The 23623-nt window shown below is 51.2% G+C and overlaps 1 protein-coding gene and 1 long non-coding RNA gene across 3 annotated transcripts in view; one reads left to right on the forward strand and one right to left on the reverse strand.

Moving 5' to 3' along the window:
• The window catches only part of DDB1 (damage specific DNA binding protein 1), a 22166-nt gene extending 2779 nt beyond the window's left edge, over nucleotides 1-19387 (forward strand). For both annotated transcript variants that reach the window (XM_045014602.1, XM_045014604.1), the window contains exons 4-27: nucleotides 1327-1548; nucleotides 5078-5192; nucleotides 5308-5405; nucleotides 6927-7085; nucleotides 7555-7638; nucleotides 8542-8658; nucleotides 9168-9270; nucleotides 9492-9567; nucleotides 9649-9757; nucleotides 9947-10125; nucleotides 10214-10377; nucleotides 10472-10579; nucleotides 11084-11291; nucleotides 11836-11931; nucleotides 12255-12366; nucleotides 13103-13226; nucleotides 13593-13757; nucleotides 14283-14377; nucleotides 14549-14719; nucleotides 15540-15649; nucleotides 15898-16067; nucleotides 16839-16941; nucleotides 18334-18457; nucleotides 18649-19387. In XM_045014602.1, the coding sequence (XP_044870537.1) occupies nucleotides 1327-1548; nucleotides 5078-5192; nucleotides 5308-5405; nucleotides 6927-7085; nucleotides 7555-7638; nucleotides 8542-8658; nucleotides 9168-9270; nucleotides 9492-9567; nucleotides 9649-9757; nucleotides 9947-10125; nucleotides 10214-10377; nucleotides 10472-10579; nucleotides 11084-11291; nucleotides 11836-11931; nucleotides 12255-12366; nucleotides 13103-13226; nucleotides 13593-13757; nucleotides 14283-14377; nucleotides 14549-14719; nucleotides 15540-15649; nucleotides 15898-16067; nucleotides 16839-16941; nucleotides 18334-18457; nucleotides 18649-18732 (3096 nt within the window). In that variant the 3' untranslated portion in view covers nucleotides 18733-19387. The remainder of the gene's footprint in view (nucleotides 1-1326; nucleotides 1549-5077; nucleotides 5193-5307; nucleotides 5406-6926; nucleotides 7086-7554; nucleotides 7639-8541; nucleotides 8659-9167; nucleotides 9271-9491; nucleotides 9568-9648; nucleotides 9758-9946; nucleotides 10126-10213; nucleotides 10378-10471; nucleotides 10580-11083; nucleotides 11292-11835; nucleotides 11932-12254; nucleotides 12367-13102; nucleotides 13227-13592; nucleotides 13758-14282; nucleotides 14378-14548; nucleotides 14720-15539; nucleotides 15650-15897; nucleotides 16068-16838; nucleotides 16942-18333; nucleotides 18458-18648) is intronic.
• Nucleotides 7827-12779, reverse strand: LOC123369256. The gene is made up of 3 exons (XR_006578970.1): nucleotides 12676-12779; nucleotides 9155-9254; nucleotides 7827-8344 (listed from the first exon to the last, which is right to left on the reverse strand). It is a non-coding gene; the product is annotated as an uncharacterized LOC123369256 (long non-coding RNA).
• Nucleotides 19388-23623: the final 4236 nt, after the last annotated feature.

A 23623-nucleotide genomic window follows, 5' to 3' on the forward strand; every position in this document is an offset into this window, starting at 1 on the left:
TCCTAAGAACTCCCAACCCCCCTGCTCCTTGTCCCCTGACTACCCCCTCCTGGAACTCCTGCCCCTAACTACTCCCCAGGACCCCACCCCCTATCTAAGCCTCCCTGCTCCCTGTCCCCTGACTGGACCCTATACCCTACCTGTCCCCTGACTGCCCCGACCTTTATCCACACCCCCGCCCCCAGACAGACCCCCAAGACTCCCATGCCTATCCAACTGCTCCCTGCCCCCTGACAGGACCCCCAGAACTCCTGACCCATCCAACCCCCCTCCGCTCCCTGCCTGCCCCAACCCCTCTCCACACCCCTGCCTCCTGACAAGACCCCCAGAACTCCCGACTCATCCAACCCCCCCAGCTCCTTGTCCCCTGACCACTCTCTCCAGAGACCCCCCCCACCCTAAATGCCCCCCCTCCCGGACCCTCCTTCCTTCCTGGCCCCTGACTGCCTTGACCCCTATCCACCCCCCCGACCCCTGACAGACCCCGGGACTCCCATGCCCCATTCAACCCCCCTACTCCCTGACTGCCCCCTCCAGAGATCCCCCGCCACTAACCACCCCGCCTGGGATCCCACCCCCATCCAACCCACCCTGCCCTCTGTCCCCTGACTGCCCCGACCCCTTATCCAACACCCCCAGCTCCGGACCCGTTACCATGAGGCTCCAAGCAGAGCCAGATATGCTGCCCCGCGGGAGTGTGCAGCCCCGGCCCCCAGAGCGCTGCACGCACGGTGGCAGGGCTCCAGGGGAGGGGAGGACGTGGCGGCTTGCCAAGCCAGGAGAGTGGGGCCATTTGCCCATCCTGTGTGCATGCCTATGCTTCTGCTCTCTGCCCCCGCAGGGGGAGCGGAGGGAAGAGGAGAGTGGGCCGGGCTAGGCAGGATTTTTAATGGCACGCTGGAGTCCTGGCAGGCAGCAGCATGCCATTAAAAATTGGCTCGCGTGCCGTCTTTGTCACGCATGCCATAGGTTGCTGACCCCTGGTCTTGTGTGTCCCTGTTCAGTGCTCTATCTACTAAGCCATGTTGCCTCCCTAGAAAAGAGACTGTGAAGTGTTTGTGCTACAGGAAACTAAGAGTTCAGTTAGTGAGGCTGGCTGTTTATCTTTGGAGGATGTCATGGCTCATTGGTGGAAAGGACATCCACTTTGGACATGGAGTACCCAAGTCACCTTTTGCTTGCTGGATAATATGCTGAAGCCTATTAAATAGATTGCAGGAAATCCACTCTCAACTGTGGGATGTTGACCTTGTCTCTTGACCTCACTGAGTGTTCTCTTGCTTCTTTGTTTGGGTCTCTTTCTGATAGTAGTCTGTTCTCTCCCAGGATCGCATTGGTCGGCCCTCAGAAACGGGTATAATTGGCATCATTGACCCAGAGTGTCGGATGATTGGATTGCGGCTCTATGATGGCCTCTTCAAGGTCATTCCTCTGGACCGGGACAACAAGGAGTTAAAGGCCTTTAACATCCGCCTGGAGGAGCTGCAGGTCATCGATGTCAAGTTCCTCTATGGCTGCCAGGCTCCTACCATCTGCTTTGTTTACCAGGTACCCTGGGTGACTTCCTTGAGTTGTTCCTGAATAGAGGGTATTGGAAATCATTGGGCAGTGCTGGTGTGAGTTGGAGCCCCTGAATGTCCTTATAATTGTCCAAGTCATTTATGCTGTCCTGGAACCTATGCTAAGTAGCATTGTGGTCTAGTGGTTAGAGCAAGAGGCTGGGAGTCAGGACTTGACTGACTGTGTGACCTAGGGAAAGCCACCTCACCTCTCTCTGCCTCACTTTCTCTGTCTGTGCCACATGGGTATTAGCACTCCATGGGAGGTCAAGTCTTCCCTCTTTAGGAGCATTGAGATTCTTGGATGACTGGTGCTTTAGATGTGACTATTTCTCATTAAATGCTTAGCAGAAATGTCTCTCAGCATGCATTGGGTAGGTTGAGGAGAGCTCAGGTTGGGTTTACAGGCTCTGGCTATTTCTTTATAGAAGGTGATGGTGGTCCCTGCTCTGCCACCTCCTCAGTTGTTGTAAGGAGTCAGTAAATCCTGTTCAGCTGTAGGTTAAGGCTACTTTTCATTTCTGTAGGGGCCCCAAGCCTGTCTTACTGTTGGGATAGTCTCCCAAAGGGAACATTTCTGAGCACTGTTAAATCTCCACTTACACATCTCAAAACAAACCAACTCTGGGGGCTGGCTGGCTGAGAAAATTGGTGAGAGGACATGGAGCCCTTTGTCTTTACATTGCCAGTGCAAGTCTAGCCCAGGCAGATAGACACTGACTGAAAGTCATTGCTGTCTGATGGCTTCTTGGTGCCTGGGTGAAATGAGTTTGGTAGCTTCAGTTTAGTTCTTAATGGCTAGATCACATAAAAGTCATGAGCACAAGTAATAATAATAATAATCTAGCTTTTATAATGTGCATTTCATCAGTAGATCTGCACACTTTACAAAGGAGGTCAGTAACATTATCCCCATTTTACAGATGGCGAACCTGAGACGCATAGTAGAGACGTGACAGAGATGCCCTGTCTGTGTCAGAACTGGGAATGGAACCCATGTCTCCTGACTCCCAGTCCAGTGGTCTATCTGCTAGGCCACAGTGTGCTAATTGTTGGCAGTCTGAGCAGAGAGGCCAAGGGAGCCTGAGCTTCCCCCTCATCTTTAGTGATGACTTCTTCAGGGTCCGTGTAACCACAGTGATTTTGAACCTTCCGTCATGACATTTGCCTGAAATACTTTTATTATATCTGTGCTCCATAAAACTTACACATACTACAGCAGTGGGGTTTGTGTAACCATTGCACCCAGTTTGGGATGTTTGTGGCTTCCTTAAAGCCAATAAGTATAAATAATGGCCTTTACACAACATTCTCTAAAGCGCAAATTACCCCTGTGAGATTAGGAAAGCATTACCCCTATTGTACTGGTGGGGAAACTGAGGCAGAGAGTGGCAGTGACTTGACCAAGCTCATAGAGTCCATGTCAGAGCCTGGGTAAGAACTCAGGAATTCCAGGTTTGTACTCACAACGTGCCTCTTTCTACCAAAGCAGCAGAGACAAGGGGACTTTGGTCTTTCATATAGACAGTAGCAAAACCGGGCTTTGTTTCCACAGACCTAGGGGTTGTAAACATTTCTGATTAAGAGTGACGCTATGAATGCCCTGATTATAATAAACAAACAGTCCTGGTATAAGGAGGGAGGGTTGGTTTGATTTGTGTCTGCCAAAAAACACTTAATGCAGCACAGTAAATTTTGCCCTTGCAGCAGAGTGAGATGCGCATTCTGTCTGACTCATTAATTTTGACATAAAACATTTGGTTTGGTTGCTGTCTCTCTGAATTGTGTGCATGTAGGCGGGGAGAGGTTTCCAAGTTTATTTTTCATGTCTAATTCTCTCTAAATTTATTAATCCTGATCAGAGAATTTGGACTGAACAGAATTGCAGTGCATGTTCTTAAATGTTTTCTTTTTTTTAACGCCAAAGGCAGATACCACAAATGTGAATAAAATTACATACAAAAGACTGTTAAGAAAACATCCCAGTTGAAAGGACTCAAATTGGTCCAGAAATGCCAGAGTTAAAATGCATTTTTACTCTGAAAAACTACTGTTAAAACAGTGGCTTTACAATCAGATCTATTCCCCATTTGTATTCCTTGTAATTGCTTCTTGCTTTACTGATACACTTAAGTTCTTACTGCTCTTTACTCTGGTTAACACTGGTTTGCCAGCACAATCAGAAGAGAATCCAGCTCACGCAACTTGAGTTAGAGCATTGCCAACCGAGTTCCAGCTGCATAATCTTTGTTCAAATGTGAGCCGGAAAGAACCCAGCTTAACTTTGACTTTGCAGAGCAGGCAGTTAGTAAAAATCTTTTCCTTAGAAACTGTTGATTGGATCTGAAAATTGCCAGGACAGAGTACACAGAGAGCCTAACAGTGCCCTTTGACCGAAAATAAAAAGAGTCATTTTTCATAATAGAACCATGCTTACAACCTTTACTCTGCCCATTTGGGCACCTGCATCATTACAATACAGTCTGTAGTTCCTGAATCCCATACAGTTTTGAAATATTAGTGCTGTGTGGGTTTTCTGTGACCTGGTAGTACAGAGCACTATTCTGTGTGTCAAATAAACATTAGTCAGTGTGTGTTACATGACCCTCTCTGTGCCTGATCCACAAGGGATATGAGTTTGTTACAGCCCCAGCTTCTCAGAGCATGAGTCTTGTGGGTCAATTTTAGCTTTGGAGGTCCCTGGTTCAGTCCCCCTGGTGTTTCAGTCAGCATGCTGGCTGTCACACTAGTTTGCATGTTTGCAGCTAGGTTAGGTTGATAGTTAACTGCCTGATCTCCTAAACTGCATCTGTGGAAGGCTGCCCTGCTGGCTGAATAGAAGAGCAGAGTCCATGGGTAAACTGGATAATGGTCAGAGAGTGGGTCTGCTGAGACCACTGCTTTTTATGCTATCCAGTATCATCTCATTGTTACTATGTGCTCTTCCATTTGTTGTATCCACCTGTTGTCTCTCAAATTGTTATACTGTAACTCTTTGGGACAGGAGCTGTTTTTATTATGTGTTTGTACAGCACCTAGTACAATAGACTGATCCATGATTGGGGCTCCAGACGCTACTGCAGTACAAATAATGAGTGTTGTCATAAATATCATGAGAGAAGAGGCGACTTTAAAAAGACTGTCAGGATAGAGAAACTGTGACAAAGAAAATAGTGAAATATAACAAGACAGACTGTATTTTCATTGCCTTCTGGGCATGTCAGGTAGCAGAGCTCTAGAAGGTACTGCATGCACATGCAGCTAAGGTTGTAGAAAATTATATTATATTCGAGAGAATCAGATAATGTGATTAGGGCATTGCGTAAGCATTTCCACTCTAACATGATACTGGTTGTGGAGGGTCAGACTCCATGCTCCCTGCTGTTTTGCGGCCCCTAATCAGACATTACGGCCCTGCACCCTCCTTATTACTCTGTAAGTAATCTCACTATGTTCATGATCACACACAAACTTCTGTCTGTCTGCTGCAGTGATTTCTGTTGCTTCTCTTTCTGCAGGATCCCCAGGGCCGCCATGTCAAAACGTACGAGGTATCCCTGCGAGAGAAGGAATTCAACAAGGGTCCCTGGAAACAGGAGAATGTAGAAGCTGAAGCGTCCATGGTAATTGCAGGTCAGTTCTTCTTTATAGAAGATCTTACCTACTACATCTTGCTTCAGTGGTGATGCTTCACCCTTGTTACTGAGGTACTCTCTAACGAGGCTGTCTGCATTCTCCCTTTCTGCAGTGCCCGAGCCCTTTGGAGGAGCTATCATCATTGGGCAAGAGTCCATCACCTACCACAATGGCGATAAATATCTGGCTATAGCCCCACCCATCATAAAGGTGAGAGAGTTTCTTTCTAGAATGCTGATCCCTAGGGCCATGGATACAACTGCTCTTGGAGCCTGGCTCCCTTGCCCTTCAGTTTCCATGTTGTGCCTAGGTACTGCGTGTAGTAAATTCTAAGGCCCACCTGTACTAAGGAGTCTCCAGGCTGGGATTTTAAACTGCTCTCTCCCGCTCGCATATCTGTGGGATGGGACTCCTCTACTCCCATGTGACAATGTAGGGATGTGGCCTTTGGGTGCATGAATGGGTTTCTGGTACAGTTGTTGATCCCTGCCTTCGGACACTTGAGGGATGTGTTCTGTGTTGAAGAAGGCATGTGCCTGGTCCCCTTATAGCCACATATGGGTGGGGCTCCTCTCTTCTTTGAGTGCCGGGTAGAATGCAGTAAAGCCAAAAGCCTGCTGTGGCTCTGGGGCCTCAGAGAAAAAAATACATTAGGTGGCACTGTGAGGTTCGGGCATTGGCTCAAGCCAAAGCAGAGATGTAGCTGAATGAGGCTCACAGCAAAGGTAGGATCTGTAGCAGTGAAAGATCTGAAGCTTGAATACAACACTGTGTGAGGAAATGCTTGGTTTGGGAAGAGGGGAGTCCAGGTGGGGTGTCTGAGCCAGGGGATTTGATCCTAGTCAGAAGGGTATGATTCCTGGGTGCAAGTTGTACAGGAAGCATCAACTAGATCACAGAGGCAACAAGGGGAGTGACTATGTGTTAGACTGAAAGAAAAGCAGAGATATGATGAGAAGATCATTTGAAGGCTGAGACAACAATAGGCTAGAATGTGGCAATAGATCTCTGGGAAATAGATACAGGCATCATGGCTTGAGTGTCTGACAGGCTGTCAGCTCAGGCTCTTTGGAGGCCCATGCTTTGATGTGTGCTGCATTAGTAAAAAAAGTAACATGCTGCCTGGGAGTCTCTCTGGGCCTTGCCCTGCGGCCCTAGCACAGGCACATCTGCCCTAAAAGTCAATGGGAGATTTGCTTGGGTAAGGGCTGCAGGAGCATGCCATTAAATCCCAAACCAAATGTCTTGACCAGAAGCTGGACAGCATCTGTCACTCAGAAAACCACTTGTTCAGAGTCCTGAGACAAAGCTGGCATGCAGCTGTCTGGGTCCAAAACAGCATCGGGACAATTTATCTGCTGAGAGTGCTCAGTCAGCAGAATTAGGGTTTCTGAGGGGGTTGCTCCTGAGCTGAGAATGGGCCTAAGAAGTTTCAGCCTGACCTGTAATTCCTGAGACAGTTTTGAGTAGTTGATAATGGGGAAGTTCCACCACAGACTCACATATAGTCACTGGCACAATATAATCAGCGGGGAGTCAAATCACTGCCCCAAGGAGCGAGCAGATTGCCACAAGGGTCGGGGGATTTCAGCACCTCGCACAGGATTGTACTGTTGGCCAGGTGCATTGTGGGTATATTCACTCTTCTGACACATCCGGCATTGGCGGCTGCTGGGAGCTGGACACCAAGCTAGGGGACCCAGTAACTCCAACCTCTTTCTCTGCCTGCAGCAAAGTACAATCGTGTGCCACAACCGTGTGGATCCCAATGGGTCCCGTTACCTCCTGGGGGATATGGAGGGCCGTCTCTTCATGCTGCTTCTGGAGAAGGAAGAGCAGATGGATGGCACGGTCAGCCTGAAGGACCTGCGTGTGGAGCTGCTTGGAGAGGTAGCACTCTTTCCCCTTGCTGCTGTGCCATGTGTGGTCTCTGCCTGGGGAGTTCATGAGCTGCAAGCACAGCTCAGGGACTTTAAATGGAGGGAAGCGAGTCTCCACTGGGATGGGGTGCGATTTAATTCCCTGCTATTTTCATAGCTCCGAACCTCCTGAGGCACCAGGATGTGTGTGGGAGTGACCAAGTGTGGGTCCTTTGCTTCACAAGTTGCATTGGAGCTGGTGCTTTGGTCTGTCATTGAAGGGAGCATGTACTCTTTGGTGGTTCTCTAAAAGGATTTTCCTTCAGGCTATGGATCTCAACCACCTTCCAGGGGCTTTCCCGTGGAGCTGGAGTTTGGGATTTGTGTTTTCAGGGTAGGGGGCCCACCTCTGGCCTGGGGCTTTCCAGTGGGCTTGAATTGTGTATCTGCTACAGGCCTCTTTCCCCCTAATCTGCTGGTCCATCTGTCTCCTCGCCTAGACATCCATTGCAGAGTGCCTGACCTACCTAGATAATGGTGTTGTCTTTGTCGGCTCTCGGCTTGGGGACTCCCAGCTCGTGAAGGTGAGAAGAAGCCCTCTCCTGTTCTAGTTCTATCTGCAGCCGCATTTGTTCACCTTTCCCCTCCCTGCTGGATCCCAAGAGGCGTGGATGGGTCAGGGGAGCCTCTGACTTGCTTCCCATTGCCTCTCACAGGCCTCTCTGCTCTGTTTGCTGGAGGTTCGGTTCTGTTATTGATAAGAGGTCGAATAAACAGGCTCAGTCAGTATTTATTAATCAGATTATTAGTTAAGGATTGCTATAGCACATTATAGAATACAGAAAGGAAGGCTGTACATTACCAAACTGATCTGCAGAAATGTTCTTGTTTCACTCCCAACTAAGTCTCAAAACCTCAGCTCCTTATGTGCCATGGGTCTTTACAAAGAGAGACAAAGGAATTCCTTTTTCAACAGCCTAATTACTTGTAAATTTCCTTTATGGTATTTCAGGATACGTGATTGATAAGCCAATAGGTATTTTGAACCAAGTTGTTATTTCAGAAAATGTCTCTGACAACAAGCAAATCCTGATGAATTAAAAACATCTCAATAGTTTATTGTCTTATCAATCACAAAACACATCTGCAATAACAAGTATCCTTCGTCAGTCACAAGTGATCTCTTTTCTTGGTTTCCTAGACATCTGATGACTTTTTCTGTGGGTTGACAGGATCATAGCAAGAGATTACACACATTCCATCACTTTTGGTCACACACTAAGGTTCAACCTGTGTACAGAGAACATTTAGGTGTATAGATACAGAATACCAGCACTTTGATTCATGCCCCACAGTGATCTGGGACTTATGTACAAAGCATTATGGGAGTTTAATATCTGCTAACAGCTCAGATCCATCCCCAACTGCTGCCCACCTCTGGGTGCTCCCTGCATTTACTTTGGGAGCTAATGACTTTGTGTTCACAGCTCAGCGTGGACAGCAATGAACAAGGCTCCTATGTAGTGGCCATGGAAACCTTCACCAACCTGGGCCCCATCGTGGACATGTGTGTGGTGGATCTGGAGAGACAGGGTCAAGGGCAGGTAATAATGGCTCTGCCTTCCCTTTGTTAGTGCTGAGTGCATCTGCTCCAGACGGGGGCATGCCCACTGCAAAGGGGGAATAGACTGCTCCATGCTGGGCATCCAAGCTGCCTTTGTTTGAGCTGCTACACAAGGAGATGCTGGAAGTACTGCTTGTGGGGTATTCTGTGTTGGGAGCAGCGAATGGTAGTGCTTTGAAATCCATTGAGGAAAGGTGCTGAGTGCAAAGCAGGGGTCATAGGGTGGCTGCTTCCCATGGATCCCTTCTCACAAGGGAAGATTAGCCCTCCCATGAGACTGCTCTGGAGGATCAGACTCTGGGGTGGTGATGAGCCACCTCCAAAGAACTTCCTTTGGGACGTAGGGGACACCAGACCCCTTCCCTCTACCAAGACCCTTACCTGGATGCCTCTTCTCATAGTGGGAGGAGATGTCCCTGCATCCTCCCCACCCCAAGATATTAGCTGGGAGGAATTGGAGGAATGTTAATGGGTACCTGCTCTCTCTAGCTGGTCACGTGCTCTGGTGCCTTTAAGGAGGGCTCCCTGAGGATCATCCGGAACGGGATTGGGATTCACGAACACGCCAGCATCGACCTGCCAGGGATTAAAGGTGCGTAAATCCATTGGGAGCGCAGAGCATACGTGCCAGCCTTCAGCTCTGTCAGCCTGTTCTACAAGTCTGTGTGGTTGTGACCCACAGCTTCAGAGGGGACCGGGGGACGTGTCCTGCATGCAGGCTGGGCAGGGGTATGGTGTGTGTCAAGGGGCATCTCCCTAAGCTTTTTGGTGAGATGTTTACTCTGAGTAATAGTGGGCTCTTTCCCTTTGCAGGCCTATGGCCCCTGAGGTCAGATTCACATCGTGAAACCGACAACACCTTGGTGCTGTCCTTTGTAGGCCAGACCAGGTAAGGCTCTGGGATTAATGCTGGGGCAGGCTCTGGGCTGTGTGCTCTGCCCCTAGTTAAAGAGTTCTCTCCCTCTTGCAGGGTTCTGATGTTAAACGGGGAGGAAGTGGAGGAAACTGAGTTGACAGGATTTGTGGATGATCAGCAAACCTTCTTCTGTGGCAATGTGGCCCATCAGCAACTGATCCAGGTACTGGTTAGGCCAGTGGGGGAGGAGGGGGCTTCTGGCTGGAATGGAAAGGGCTGTGAGGTATCATGGGAGGAGACCTACAGAATGTGCTCCCAGTAATGGGGATGGTGGCAGCATTCCACCTGGGCCGAGTGTCATTGAGGGTGAATGTGCCATGCGTCTGAGCTGGAGTGTTTCCCGCTTCTCCAGATCACCTCTGCCTCCGTGCGGCTGGTCACTCAGGAACCCAAAGCCCTGGTGAGTGAATGGAAAGAGCCCAAGGGGAAGAACATCAGCGTGGCTTCCTGTAACAGCAGCCAGGTGGTGGTGGCTGTGGGGCGAGCACTCTACTACCTGGAGATCCAGCCCCAGGAGCTCAGGCAAATAAGGTGGGTGTGATCCCCTTGCCCTTGTCTGGTTCCTCTGGCCCCCAGCCTGGTTACTGACCTGTACATTTCCTTCCTGCCTGCCTGCCAGCTGCACAGAGATGGAGCACGAGGTGGCCTGCTTGGACATCACCCCACTGGGGGACTCTAATGGCATGTCCCCTCTGTGTGCCATCGGCCTCTGGACTGACATTTCAGCCCGCATCCTAAAGCTGCCCTCGTTTGAGCTGCTGCACAAGGAGATGCTGGGAGGAGGTAGGTGCTGCTTCTGGGGCATTCTGTACTGGGAGCAGTGAACAAAGCTGTGTGTGACACTTAATGGGGCCTTCTCTCTTCCCCACCCCCGCAGAAATCATTCCCCGCTCCATTCTGATGACCACCTTTGAGAGCAGCCACTATCTCCTCTGTGCCCTAGGAGATGGGGCTCTCTTCTACTTTGGGCTCAGCATTGAGACAGGTAAGTACATGGCCCTTCCTACTCTGGTTTTTGAGGGGGATGAGACTGATCAGATCCCCTTTCTCCCACTTCTGAATCCTCTCTCTGATCCCAGGTGGGCTGGGCTCCATGGCATGATGGCCTCACCCCTCTCCATCCTGGTCAGGCCAAGCCCCGACAGGGCAGGGATCTCACTAGTTTGTAACAACCCTGACGTCCCTGGGGAGTCTGATGGGCAGGTTCTGTTCAGATACTCGATGTAATCAGGATTCCTGCTACAGGAGAGGGATCAGTCCCTGCCTGCTTTTCGAGGGAGAGCTACTCTTCCGTCTCCCAGAAGGGACATGAGGTGGCTTTTTTTTGTGTCAGACCCTTTGACAGCTACCATCTGCCGATAGCATAGTGCCTCTGGCCTCCATGTGGGCCCCTTCCGGCCAGTGTGCCTTGCGGCTTGATCCCACTCTTCTAAAAGCTCCCATCCCCTTTGGTTGGGCAGCTCCTAACACTGCTGCTCCCTTACTATAGGTTTGCTGAGCGACCGTAAGAAAGTGACACTGGGCACCCAGCCCACTGTCCTGAGGACATTCCGTTCACTCTCTACCACCAATGTCTTTGCCTGCTCTGACCGCCCCACTGTGATCTACAGCAGTAACCACAAGCTGGTCTTCTCCAACGTCAACCTCAAGGAGGTGAACTACATGTGTCCCCTCAACTCAGATGGCTACCCCGACAGGTGAGCACGCTGCCCCCATGCCAGAGGGGATTCTGCACTGGCCCAAGTGAGGTTAAGGAGCAGCATGTCTTGAGGGTTCCCAGCTACATCCTTCTACCTGATCTAGTGTCTGAAGGGCACAATGCCCCCACGTGCCTTCCTTGCTCAGGCCTGGCTGACAAGAAGGTGGAAGATGATGGCATGTTGAGCACTATACCCACAGGCCAGCTTGAAGCTGCATGGAGAATGGGAAAGGGAAACCCTCCTCCTAGATGCTATCGGACCCACTCTTCTTCCTCACTTGCACAATCAGTCCAGCTCTTTTACTGCTCTGATGGTGTTGAACGAGAAGACACTTGCCATCGCTTACTTTGTCCCTCCCCATATACTGGCATTGGGTTTTCCTGCCCAGGCTGGGTCCCAGTAACCCTTAGAATCAGGAGATCAGTGCTGTGTTAGTCTGGCTGTTCTCCCAGCATCCTAGCTATGCAGAGCCCTGGAGTCAATGGCTTCCTCTTTGGGCACCTGGTCAAGCCTGATCACTGACAGTCTCCTTTCTTTACAGTCTGGCATTGGCCAACAACAGCACCCTGACAATCGGCACCATCGACGAGATCCAGAAGCTTCACATCCGCACGGTTCCCCTCTATGAGTCACCCAGGTGAGCAGCGGGGTGTTACAGTTTCTGGGTCTGCACCCTGTGTGTGAGCGGGGAAGGACGATGGCACGGCTCGTCGTTCTCCAAAGAGGAGCCGCCCCACCTTTCCACTGGTGTAAGGAAGTGGTGAGATGGATGAATCGATGAGATTGGTGGCTGGCACTCTGAGAGCAGCCTGGGGACTGTAGCAAGGAGATGTCTGGGAATTGAGCAATATAACAGCCTAGTGTCCCAGGAGCCTCTGTGTTCTCTTTAGCCTCAGCCATGCTCTCTGCCCTCCCCCTGAGGAGTCCTTGCCCACACAGCTTGCTCTGTTTATCCTGCAGGAAGATCTGCTACCAGGAGGTTTCTCAGTGCTTTGGCGTGCTTTCGAGTCGCATTGAGGTGCAGGATGCCAGTGGGGGCACCACTGCACTGAGACCCAGTGCCAGCACCCAGGTGAGAGGAAGCTCTGGGAAGGCATGTGGGCTCAAGAGCTGGGCCGCTGGATAAGCAGCTGTTGGAAACATGACTCTTCAAGCCAAATGGCGATACGTATTTTCCTTGGCCATCTTGTCATTCCCAAGGTTGAGTACGTGTACCCTACTGCCCTACCCCATGGCAGTCTGGGAAGGAGGGAGGGTGGGACTCTTGTCTTAGACTCTTGGATCTTTTTATCTCTAGCAGACTCCTTGGCTTCCCTTGCCACATGTTCCCCTTTTCTCTCAGCCCGAAGCCCCAGGTCTCCTTCATTTCCCTGGGCCTTACCATTCAGATTGCTCATTAGATGGGATCGCTGGTCCATCCTGGGCTGTTTCCTTTTCTCCATGGCTGAGACAAAGGGCCTCTCAGAAGCTGCCATGGAAACTTCCATCTCATCATTCTGTGTGTTTCTTAAAGGGCCCTTAGCCTGAATTCTGTTCTGCTGTTCCATCAGTCTGGCTTCAGAAGACTCTGAGGGAGAGTCCAATGTGCTCATGTGCCCCTGAGCAGCTGCATCTGGATTTTCCCATGGGAAGAAATGTTCCCCCACGTCGGTGTCCCATTTGGCCAAGAGGCTTGTCTGGGATCTCATTCGTCGCCTTATCCCTGCCTTGCATTTCCAGCTTTCTCTCTCATTCAGCCTCTCTGCTCTCCCAGTGTGCCAGGCCGCTGCGAGTAGCTTGAGGGTGTGATCGCTCGCTCTCTGTCCCAGGCCCTGTCCAGCAGCGTCAGCTCCAGCAAGCTGTTTTCCAGCAGCACCGCCCCGCACGAGACATCCTTCGGAGAGGAGGTGGAGGTGCACAATCTACTCATCATAGACCAGCACACCTTTGAAGGTACCAGCCCCAAATACTCCCTTCTTCCTGCCCCCAGGAGGGGGCCCAGCTCACCTGCGGAACACTTTCCCTTGCAATGCACATATGGCAAAGGGGCATGGATGAGACCAGCAGTTCTGTGAAAAAGAGGCTTTATCAGAAGGAAAGGCAAAGGGATGGGGACTCCTGGAGGAGGGCTGGGTGTAAGGCCAAGGGGGTTATATTAAGCGGAAGCACAGGCTGGAAAAGAGGGGGGGTCCAGGACGGCTCTGTCACTTGGGCACATGGGGCAGGCTCTTAATTCCTTTTGATAGGCTGGTCCAGTAGCATGGGAGGGGAGGGGGCTCTTAGTCACAACCCAATTGCTTTTCTTTTTCCTATGCCCAGTGCTCCACGCTCACCAGTTCCTGCAGAATGAATACGCCCTAAGCCTGGTCTCCTGCAAGCTGGGCAAGGACCCCAACACGTACTTCGTTGTGGGCACGGCCATGGTGTATCCTGAGGAGGCTGAGCCCAAACAGGGTCGCATTGTAGTCTTCCACTACTCAGATGGTAAGAGGGAGAAGGCTGAGTTCCTGTATGGGGTCCTTCTCCTGGCAGCACTCCAATCATCCGAGGGAGGTCACCCCCTAATCCCAGAGGATTGGGAATGGACATCACTGCAACAGGCACTTTGGCTTCCCTCACAGGCCTGCTGACAGATGGTTGCCAGTTGTCCATGAGAAAGCTTGTGCCCCCAGGCTGTTCTGGTGCTTGGGGGCTTTTGCTCTGCTGTGAACCAACCTCCAAATTATGATAACTTCTCCCCATCTCCCATTAGGACACAGTAATCCTTCACTCTAACTTCCTTCCGGAATCAGAGTCTGAATCCCATGGTCTTTCCAGTCTTACCGCTCACATCCTTCTGCTACCGTCACTGGGCCAGCAGTTGCCCACAGACTGGCTGAGAAATGGACTTAGCCTTTCTAGGGAGAGAACAGACTTAAATAGAGCATCTTGTTTGGGTTCCACAGAGGGTCTTGTAGCTGCTCTTGGGGGACACAGCGGGTAACCAAAGAGTCTATTGGTGTGTTCCAGGGAAACTGCAGAGTCTGGCTGAGAAGGAAGTGAAAGGGGCTGTGTATTCCATGGTGGAGTTCAACGGCAAGCTCCTAGCCAGCATCAACAGCACGGTAAGGCTCCAGCAAGGCCCTGGATATCCCAGGGAAGTGTTTCCTCCAGAGTTGGGAGACGGCTCAGCCACGAGACTGAAAGAGCTCTAGAGCTCTGGTGTGCGGGGCTATTCTGGGCTGCTGTGTCCCTCGCATTTCTGTGCTGGCCCTGGTTCATGTCTGTTCCCTCAGGTGCGTCTGTATGAGTGGACGGCAGAGAAGGAGCTGCGCACAGAGTGTAACCATTACAATAACATCATGGCTCTCTACGTGAAGACCAAGGGGGACTTCATCCTGGTTGGAGATCTGATGCGCTCTGTCCTGCTTCTTGCTTACAAGCCCATGGAGGGTAACTTTGAGGAGGTATTGATACTCTTCCACCCAGGGTGATCCAAAGGATGGGGGTCTCGATCCTGTGGTACAGCAAGGGGCTTTCAGGAAAGGGAGAGCAGCTTGTGGGGTGAGGAGAGGGCAGTCTGTCCAGAAGAGAGCCAACAGAGTTGAGCTTCCCTTTGAGGCACAGTGTCCCTAAGAACAGGATCTACTGAAGCCACTCCTTGGCAGATCTCTGTGGGCTCCTGTGAGACAGGCTGCTGGGGGATCTGGTTCAGTGCCTGCCATGGGGGCAGGAGGTGGGTTGTTCTGGCTTCCTGTGGTGGGATGCAGGGTTGGTAGTACAAGGTGTCCTGATGAGAGACCAGCCCCCCTCACAAGCAACATGGGTTGCCCTACCAGGATCTTTGTTATGTTCTTGGGGTAGGGAATGTGCTGCTGGGGTAGCTGGATCTCTGGTGTAGTCCTCCCAGGGATCAGTCTGCCTTTTCATCCAAAGGCCCCACCTTCCTAGGCTCCTCCAGAAAGAGCCACTTCTGCAGGAAACTGGCACAGAGTCCTTCTCCTGGGGAAATGGGATCGTGATCCCATCAACTGTTTGGAGTTTGTGCAGTCCTGCTGCTCCTCCAAGGGGCCTTGTGAATGTGCAAACCTCCTTCCTCTAGCTCTGACATGGGCTGGCACTTTCTCCTTCCACCTGACTTCATCACTGGGCTCAGAGAGCTGGGTGGGATCCCCCCATGCCATTATAACCTTGGTGTTGGGTGGGGCAGGGTGACTTCATGAGGATATCACCTTGGGGGCTCACAGCAGGGTCTGATCTTCCCTGGTGTTTGTCATCTCCTTTAAGATTGCTCGAGACTTCAACCCAAACTGGATGAGTGCCGTGGAGATCTTGGACGATGACAACTTCCTGGGAGCAGAGAATGCTTTTAACCTGTTTGTGTGCCAGAAGGACAGGTAAGCTGGCTCTGGGCGTGATGGTGGTGGTGGGATGGTACATCCTATCATCCCCTTCCTTTACAGGTAGGTGGGTGTTAGCTGGCAGGACCTGCCTTTCTTCTGTGTGTGGAATGTGGCTGTGGGGAGGTGCATGTGTTAGCTCAGAGTACTGGGATGGGGAGTGTGCTTGTGTGCAGCGGGACATGTCTCTGGTGCCTCTGCTCTGTGTTCTTACCCCGTTGCCTACCAGGGTCCTTGCATTTCAGCGCTGCCACGACTGACGAGGAGCGCCAGCACTTGCAGGAAGTGGGGCTGTTCCACCTGGGGGAGTTTGTCAACGTGTTCTGCCATGGCTCCCTGGTCATGCAGAACCTGGGCGAGACGTCAACGCCGACGCAGGGCTCAGTGCTCTTCGGCACGGTCAACGGAATGATCGGTAAGGGGAGAGCTCCGCAGCTGCCTCTCGCCCTGCTGCGAGGGCTGTTGTGTGGGATCTCAGATCCTGGAGGGGGCACTAACATGGGCCTTGAAAGGAAGCTGCTAAAGTGGATTCGATAGCAGAGCCCTCCTGGAGCCATTAGTTGGGATGGGCAGATTGGTTTTTGATGAAAAATTTAAAATATTTGCACAGTGTCCGCTCTCACCAGCAAATTTTGATTTTTTGGGGGCAATTAAAATACTTCTGCTAAAAAAAAAAAAATAGAATTTTTTATTTAGAAATGCTGCTGCGGTGCCTCATGTGAATTGTAGTTGTTTCCTCATGTTCCCACTCGCTGTCCTTGGCTGGGCTCCCCAGCCTTCCTACATGTCCCATGATGTGCTGCCATCCCTCTCCAAGAGGGGACATTGTGGTGCATCATGGGAGATGTAGTCCCATCAGGGAGCCTGGCCCACATTGAATGGGAGCATAAGGTACCTGAACTACAGCTCCCGAGAGGCACCAGCTTTTCTGGATTTTAATCTTTCTGGGTTTGAATTTTTGCTGAAAAATGAAGTTTTCTTTGGAAAATATGCAAGAGAGTGATTTTTTTCACTTCCATTTACATTTCCTGGGTGGGGGGAGCACTTGTGACCATCTCTACTCATTAACTGCCAGGCAAGGGCCTGCCATTCCCAGCCTGCTGGAAGCTGCAACAGTGTGGTCCAAGGGTTGCCAGGAAATTGCTGCGTCCAGCCCTGCTCCTAATTGCCCTCTCCTCTCTTGCAGGGCTGGTGACGTCACTGTCAGAAAGCTGGTACAACCTCCTGCTGGATATGCAGAACAGACTCAATAAAGTCATCAAGAGTGTGGGCAAGATCGAGCACTCCTTATATCCTTCCCCATCCTCCTGCTCTGTGCCACCTTCTCTAGCAGATCTAGGAGCTTAGCAATGAATGTGCCTTTACAGTGGCAGTCACCTAAACCGTGACTGTTAGGCTGTGCCATGAGTGGGATAGAGGCTGACAAAGCGAGTGCTAGAATGCTGACTCATGAATTGATGAGCCAAAGCCTAGAGTGACTTCCAGGAGCCCGGGTGGTGGGAGAATTTATGGAAGTTCACCAGATCTTTGTGTAACTGTGACCCACTGTGGTGGGCTCTGATCACTTGGACATGGTGTCCCTGGCACTTCGAACTTGGTCACCAACCCGTCGATTGCGATCAGCTGGTTGATCCTGGAGCCTCAGCCAGTTGATCGCAATTTCCGGGCTGCTAAAAGTCTAGTGGTGCAGCTGGGCTCAGAGGCTGCCTGCCTGCCGTGGCCCCACGCCACTCCTGGAAGGGGATGGCGCTTGCAGGCACAGGCAGTGCACGGAGACCCACTCCCCCAAGATTGCGATCGACTGGCTGAGGCTCCAGGATCGACCAGTTGATCGCGATCGACAGGTTGGTGACCACTGCCCTAGCTCAAGGTGCCAGGGACACCATGTCTAAGTGATCAGAGCTCACCACAGTGGGTCACAGTAAAAAGTAAAACTCATGAAATGTCCAGTGGATTCTACGAGATTAGGTGCAGTGTGACCATATGATGCCTGCATCCAAACACCCTCCCAGAGCTTACACCCCAACCCCCTGCCCCAGGCTCAGCCTGGAGCCCTCTCCCAAACTCTGAGCCCTTGGACCCAGCCCAGAGCCTGCAGCCCCTCCCGCACCCCAACCCCCTGCCCCAGCCTGGTGAAAGTGAGTGAGGGTGGGGGAGAGCGAGCGACGGAGGGAGGGGAGAATGGAGTGAGCGGGCTGGGGCCTTGGGGAAGGGAAAGGGCCTTGGGGAAGGGGCGAGGTAGATTCTGGGTTGATCTTAAGTTCAAAAAGTGATCTTGTGCATAAAAAAGGTTGGAGACCACTGCCCTAGGGACTCTGCCAGTGGGTAGGGGGAATGTTGTGAGCTGCTCTGCAGAGTAGCAGGATGAATCCGGCAGTGTGTGTATTGTTTTGCAGTCGGGGTCAGGGACTCCACTGGGCTTGGCACACAGTCCTTGCCCCAAAGAGCTCACAGTCTCAGTCTCTCTCTCTCTCTCTCTCTCTCTCTCAAATACTGGGCCGTGATGTAAATCAAATGCTGCACTGGTCGTGGATGTAGCATGTAAGTGTGGGAAGCAGGGCAGTGTGTCCAGCGAAGCTGCTGTGCATGCCTGGGGATGGAGTTCTGTTCTGAGTGGTGTTTAAGGAAGTCCAAGGATGATGCAGTTTAAGTGGGTTTTGCTCCTTGACTCTCACTTGCACCTGGAGATCATTTCACACTGAGCGCAAGACAGAGCCAGCCACAGGATTCATTGACGGTGACTTGATTGAAAGCTTCCTGGACATCAGCCGGCCCAAAATGCAGGAGGTGGTAGCAAACCTACAGGTGAGATGGGGTCCGGGTGTGAGAATCGGTCAGTTCCAGGTGAGCAGCAGAGGATCTTGGGAAACTGTTCTCTGGTACTAGTCTTTTGAATGGCACTCCTTCACCCTGGTCCATGCAGGGGTGCTTCTGTAGGAGCTGTTCCTCCTCTCCCCCCAGTCATGCTGCTGTAACACATCTGTCCCTTGTTGCAGATTGACGATGGCAGTGGCATGAAGAGAGAGGCCACCGTGGATGACCTGATAAAGATCGTGGAGGAGCTGACCCGGATCCATTAATAGGATTCGGACTCATCTCCTAGCATCTTCCTCCATGGTAGAATATGGAGTCTCTTCCCACCTGCAGCCAGGGAGTCCCTAGCCAGTTGCACTATGACACCAGAGGCTGCGATTATTTTCCCGGGTGGAAGGGGAGAACCTCTGAACTGAAGCCATCTCGCTAGGGACTTGGGGATGTGATTTTGGCTGGGTGTCATGTCATTTCCTGCTTGGGTTCACCAATCCTGTGGACCTCGGCTCCCAACCCAGGACTGGTCATGGCCGATTGCTCCCATTGGGTAACTGCTAGCGCTTGGCTGAAGGGTCACCCCTGCCTGGACTTCCCCTGTGGCTCACTCGTTCACTGTTGTCTTTAGTATCTTTTTATTTGATTTTCTTTGATTGTGTGTTTTGAAGTGGAAGCCTCCTGCACCCCCTTCTGCCTCTGTAATGAGGATGGGCTGGAGCCTTTTCTCTGGTGCTGGGAAGATGGGGGAGATACCGGGCTGGCTTTTGGAGGTGCCCTGTTTGTCTGGGTGGTGAAGCTCAAAGGATAGAGAAGGCCTCTCTCTCTCCACAGGATTTGTGGCGTGCTCAGGGAGGAAGGGTCTGGAAAGTGAAATCTCTGTGGTTTGGTTTCTGAGTTTTACCAAATAAAGTAGAGTCCAAGAGGAAAGGTCTGGCTCCTGCCTTCTCCTTGTCCCTCTGTTCTGCCACAGGCTGATTTGTAGTGCTGTGCCCTCCCTGCTCTGTGGACTATTGCTACAGGAGCCATATCCCTGCTATGCTCCACAGGGAACTCTCACTCTACATCCCTATTCTCCCTTGCTTTGAGCTTTGTCCAGAAATGATCCTTTGGGCTTAAACTTCTCCCTGGTTATCTCAGCTCACACACAGTCTGCAGGGGAAGTTGGACAGAACTGAACAGCTGAGTGGCTTGATCAGATTCTGGGGAAGGAGGTGAGAGCCTTTCCCAGATGCATTCTTCTGTGTGTGCACTTTGGAGACAGTCATCTCAGACTTGTCTCCGTACTGAGGAATGTGGGCTTTGCCTCGTGCAGAGTGCTTTGAAGGCATTACTGTGCATACTCCTCTTACAGATCTAGGCATGTACCTAAACGTATGGTGCTCCAATGTTACCCAAATACTCAAGGGAAAGGTAAGACCTGGAGACCTTTCTAGAATGTGTCCATCCCCTCTGTAGAGCAGAGTTAAGGTTACCATGGGAATGATCTTGACCAGTGGTTCTCAAACTATTGTACTGGTGACCCCTGTCACATAGCAAGCCTCTGAGAGTGACCCCCCACCCCATAAATTAAAAACACTTGTTTATATATTTAACACCATTATAAATGCTGGAGGCAAAGCGGGGTTTGGGGTGGAGGCTGACAGCTCGTGACCCCCTGAGGGGTCCCAACCCCCAGTGTGAGAACCCCTGATTTTTGACAATGAATCCCTGGATTTTTTTTTTTATAGAATTAAAAGGACAGCTTCACCATCACCTTTTTGCACCTATTAAGGGGCTTCCCACCTGCCCTGCCTCTTGGCTTGCTGTTCTGGCTGTCTCATGCCAAGCTATGTGGGATGAATTTCTCGGGTTCAGTCTGCTGCCAGGGGGGCAGAGGAGCAGTGTATTCCCATGACAAGATGCCTGAAAGGGCAGTCCCCCCCAGCTTGGAAGCTCTGCCAACAATTCCCAGTAGCATGAGCAAGTGTAAATATCTCTGCAGTTAGGAACAACATCAGATTGGCTCAGACCAGTGTTCCTTTCTTTGATAGTGGCCAGCAGCAGATGCTTCAGAGGAAGGTGCCAGAACTCCTGCCCTAACATAGTCCTGGCTCACTTTGCATTGTCTCCTCTGTAGATTCACCCCAGCACCTTACTGTGGGTCACCATGTGGCTGAGATAATAGCTTTGTCTATCAAACTGAACTGCTTTCACAGCAGCCCATCTCCCTCCAGTCTTGTTTGTGAATGAAATAACGAACTGTGAGCGGCTCAGTGTGGCGTGGGGGCTGGTCCATTGTGCTCCAGTACCTCTTTGCACATTGGCAGGAGCGTGAGACCAGGGACTCTGCTGTTAGTATCTCCCATGGGAAATGGGTGACAGCAGATCTGGAGGAGTGTGGGTCAGGCAGCAGAGCAGTCAATGTTTCTCCCCTGAGCTAATGAAACAATCCATTGGGCAAAAGTAATTCTGCAGAGGACAGGATGGTCTAGTGGTTACAGCACTGGCTGGGGCTTGGCAGGCCTGGGTTCCACTCCACTGACTGTCCATGTAACCTCAGCCCAGTTACTTAGTCTCTCTGGATCACAGTTCCCTGCCTGTAAAATGGGGATAACGATCCTTCCTTTCTCCATTTGTCTGTCTTCACTATTAGAGTGTGGGCAGGGACTCTCTCTTACTATGAGTATGTGCAGCACGCTGCACTTTGGGACCGTGATCTCTGGCGCTGTAGATGTTACCCTGATACATATGACTCTCACATATGTGAACTTGCACAGAAAAATGATAAAAGACAAAAACACGATCTTTCCCATCAGCGAAAGCTTTTCACAAAGCAATCTCTCCATAGCTGACCCCTCTGTCCTCACCCTCAAAGGAAATTTTCATGACGCCGTCGAAGGATGAACCTGGGAGCTTACATTTATAACTTTGCTAGACACTAAAAATCGTGGACTCAGTGAAGATGCTGGATTTATGGCTCATTACAACACTCTACAACCCACTAACCCCCATTTTTGTCCTATAACTGCATAGGTGTTAACTGCCAACTTCACCTTCAATGGTCCTTTGTAACGTGAACTCTATATGCATGGGTGGCCGGTGATCCGACTGGAGCCCAGAGAACCCCCACGGCAGCCCCAGTGCCAGGCTGCTGGGGAGGTGAGGCCCTAACCCCGGTGCTTCGGGTGCTGTGGCCAGCTCTGGGAGGCTGGGCAGTGCTGCTGCAGCGCCCGCACCAGTGCACCAGCCCCCTGATTCCCTGCTGTAGGCAGGCCATCTAAGGCAGAGTGGAAACTGCAGGAGGGCACCTGGCTTTGGGGGCGGAGTGTGGGTAGGGCCATGCTAGGCTGTTTGGGAAGGCACAGCCTATCCCTGCCTATGTACCTGCCACCCATGTCCTTGTGTTAAACAACCTGTGTCACCTTCTATTTCGCTGTGATGCTGAGTACCTTTCCCAGCCCTGAAGAAGAGCTCTGTGTAAGCTCAAAAGTTTCTCCCTTTCACCAACAGAAGGTCCAATAAAATATATTACCTCACCCACCTGGTATCTCTAATATTATAAAGTGACTCTTAGGAGTCCTCCATGCCAGTTCAGCCTGCTTGTCCCCTCCAGATTGGTATTCTAGCTAGGGTGACCAAACAGCAAATGTGAAAAACCGGGACAGGGGGTGGGGGGTAATAGCCTATATAAGAAAAAGACTCAAAAATCAGGACTGTCCCTATAAAACTGGGACATCTGGTCACTCTCATTCTAGCTCTCGCCACTCTGGATTAGACCAGTGATTCTTTCTAGTCTGGTATCTGATCTGGTGCCACACTGCATCAGACCCTTGGTCCTATCTACTCTGGTGGCTGTAAGTGATGGCAAACTCATCAGATCTTTGTTCCTGTCTATTCTGATAGCCCAGCTCCTGCAGTGGTTTAGAACCTGCTACTTCACTCCACCTGCCCCCTATAATGCACCTTGGCTGTGATCCAGGCTGTCTGAGAGTGGGGTTAACCATTCCTGATCACTTATACACTCACCAAGATTTGATTACACAGCAGGAGCTGTCCCCAGTTACCCAACAGAGGCACTTGAGCCTGGAGAAACAAAGTGTAGTTCCTTGGCTCTGCAGCAGAGGATAGAAAGGAACTACTCCCCTAGATCTGTTAGGTCAGCAGGTTCTTGTGCTTCTGTACTGTGAGCCTTGTGCATAGTGTTTGCCCAGAGACCAGGCCCTATCTAGTGTAGCTGTACAATTCCTGCTTCATGGCTTAGATGCCTTCCTGAAGGCTCCTGAGACCAGTGTAGCTGGCTGGCTAACGGGATAGCACAATCCCACCCAAGCTATTCTCAAGGAGTGCCTGCCAATGGTGTGTAACCCTTCTGCCTCTCTGAGTTGGCAGCAACAAGGGCTGGGTTCAGTATCCAGGGGTTCCGTTTTAATAACACAATGCAAAACCGGCTCGAGCCCCCACCCAGTGACCTGGGACAATTACATACCACCCCCCCGGGCGCCTCTAGGAGGCAATACTTTCCCTCTCGCAAGCACAGAGCCTGAGTGTAGCAAAGTCCTTTTAATAAAGGAGGGACACAATGTGGCATCATATTGGGGAAATACCACAAACAGGATTCATAACATAATCCATGAGCAAAAGACCCACCCCCAAGTAAGTTTGGCAATGTCCTTTTCCCCTCAGGGTCTTAAGTCCAATCACCCAAAAGTCCAACAACCCAAAAGTCTCTGTCCATGGTCAGTGCTGTCCCAGAGTTCAAAAGTTTATTTGCAGACTTTTAACGCCCCCCCAGCCTGGGTGGAAATGGGAGGGGGCACACACAGGGTGTTAAGGGGCACCTTACGTAGGCCGAGGCCGACTGCCCCACCTCTCCGTGGAGTTCTGCTGCTCCAACCCATGAGCCACTCCCGCCGTCCCTGCAAACCACTTCACTCCGCTTGCTCGCTGTTCCATGGGCCGCTCCAACCAGCCCACAAACTGCTCAGCTCTGCTAGCTGCTTAGTGATAGATCTGCAGGCTCCCCCACTAGTTAACACTGCACTCAGCTCAGTAAGTTTTGCTCTTTTAGTGATTTCAGCTTGCAGTAGGGGAGCCCCAGGGCACCATGAGCCTAAAGTGAATTCAGCTGAGCAGTCTCTAGGTGGATTCCTAATGGAATCAAAATTAGTTCTGCTCTTTAACAGT

This window comes from Mauremys mutica, chromosome 4 (assembly GCF_020497125.1).
Source record: "Mauremys mutica isolate MM-2020 ecotype Southern chromosome 4, ASM2049712v1, whole genome shotgun sequence".
NCBI lineage: Eukaryota > Metazoa > Chordata > Testudines > Geoemydidae > Mauremys > Mauremys mutica.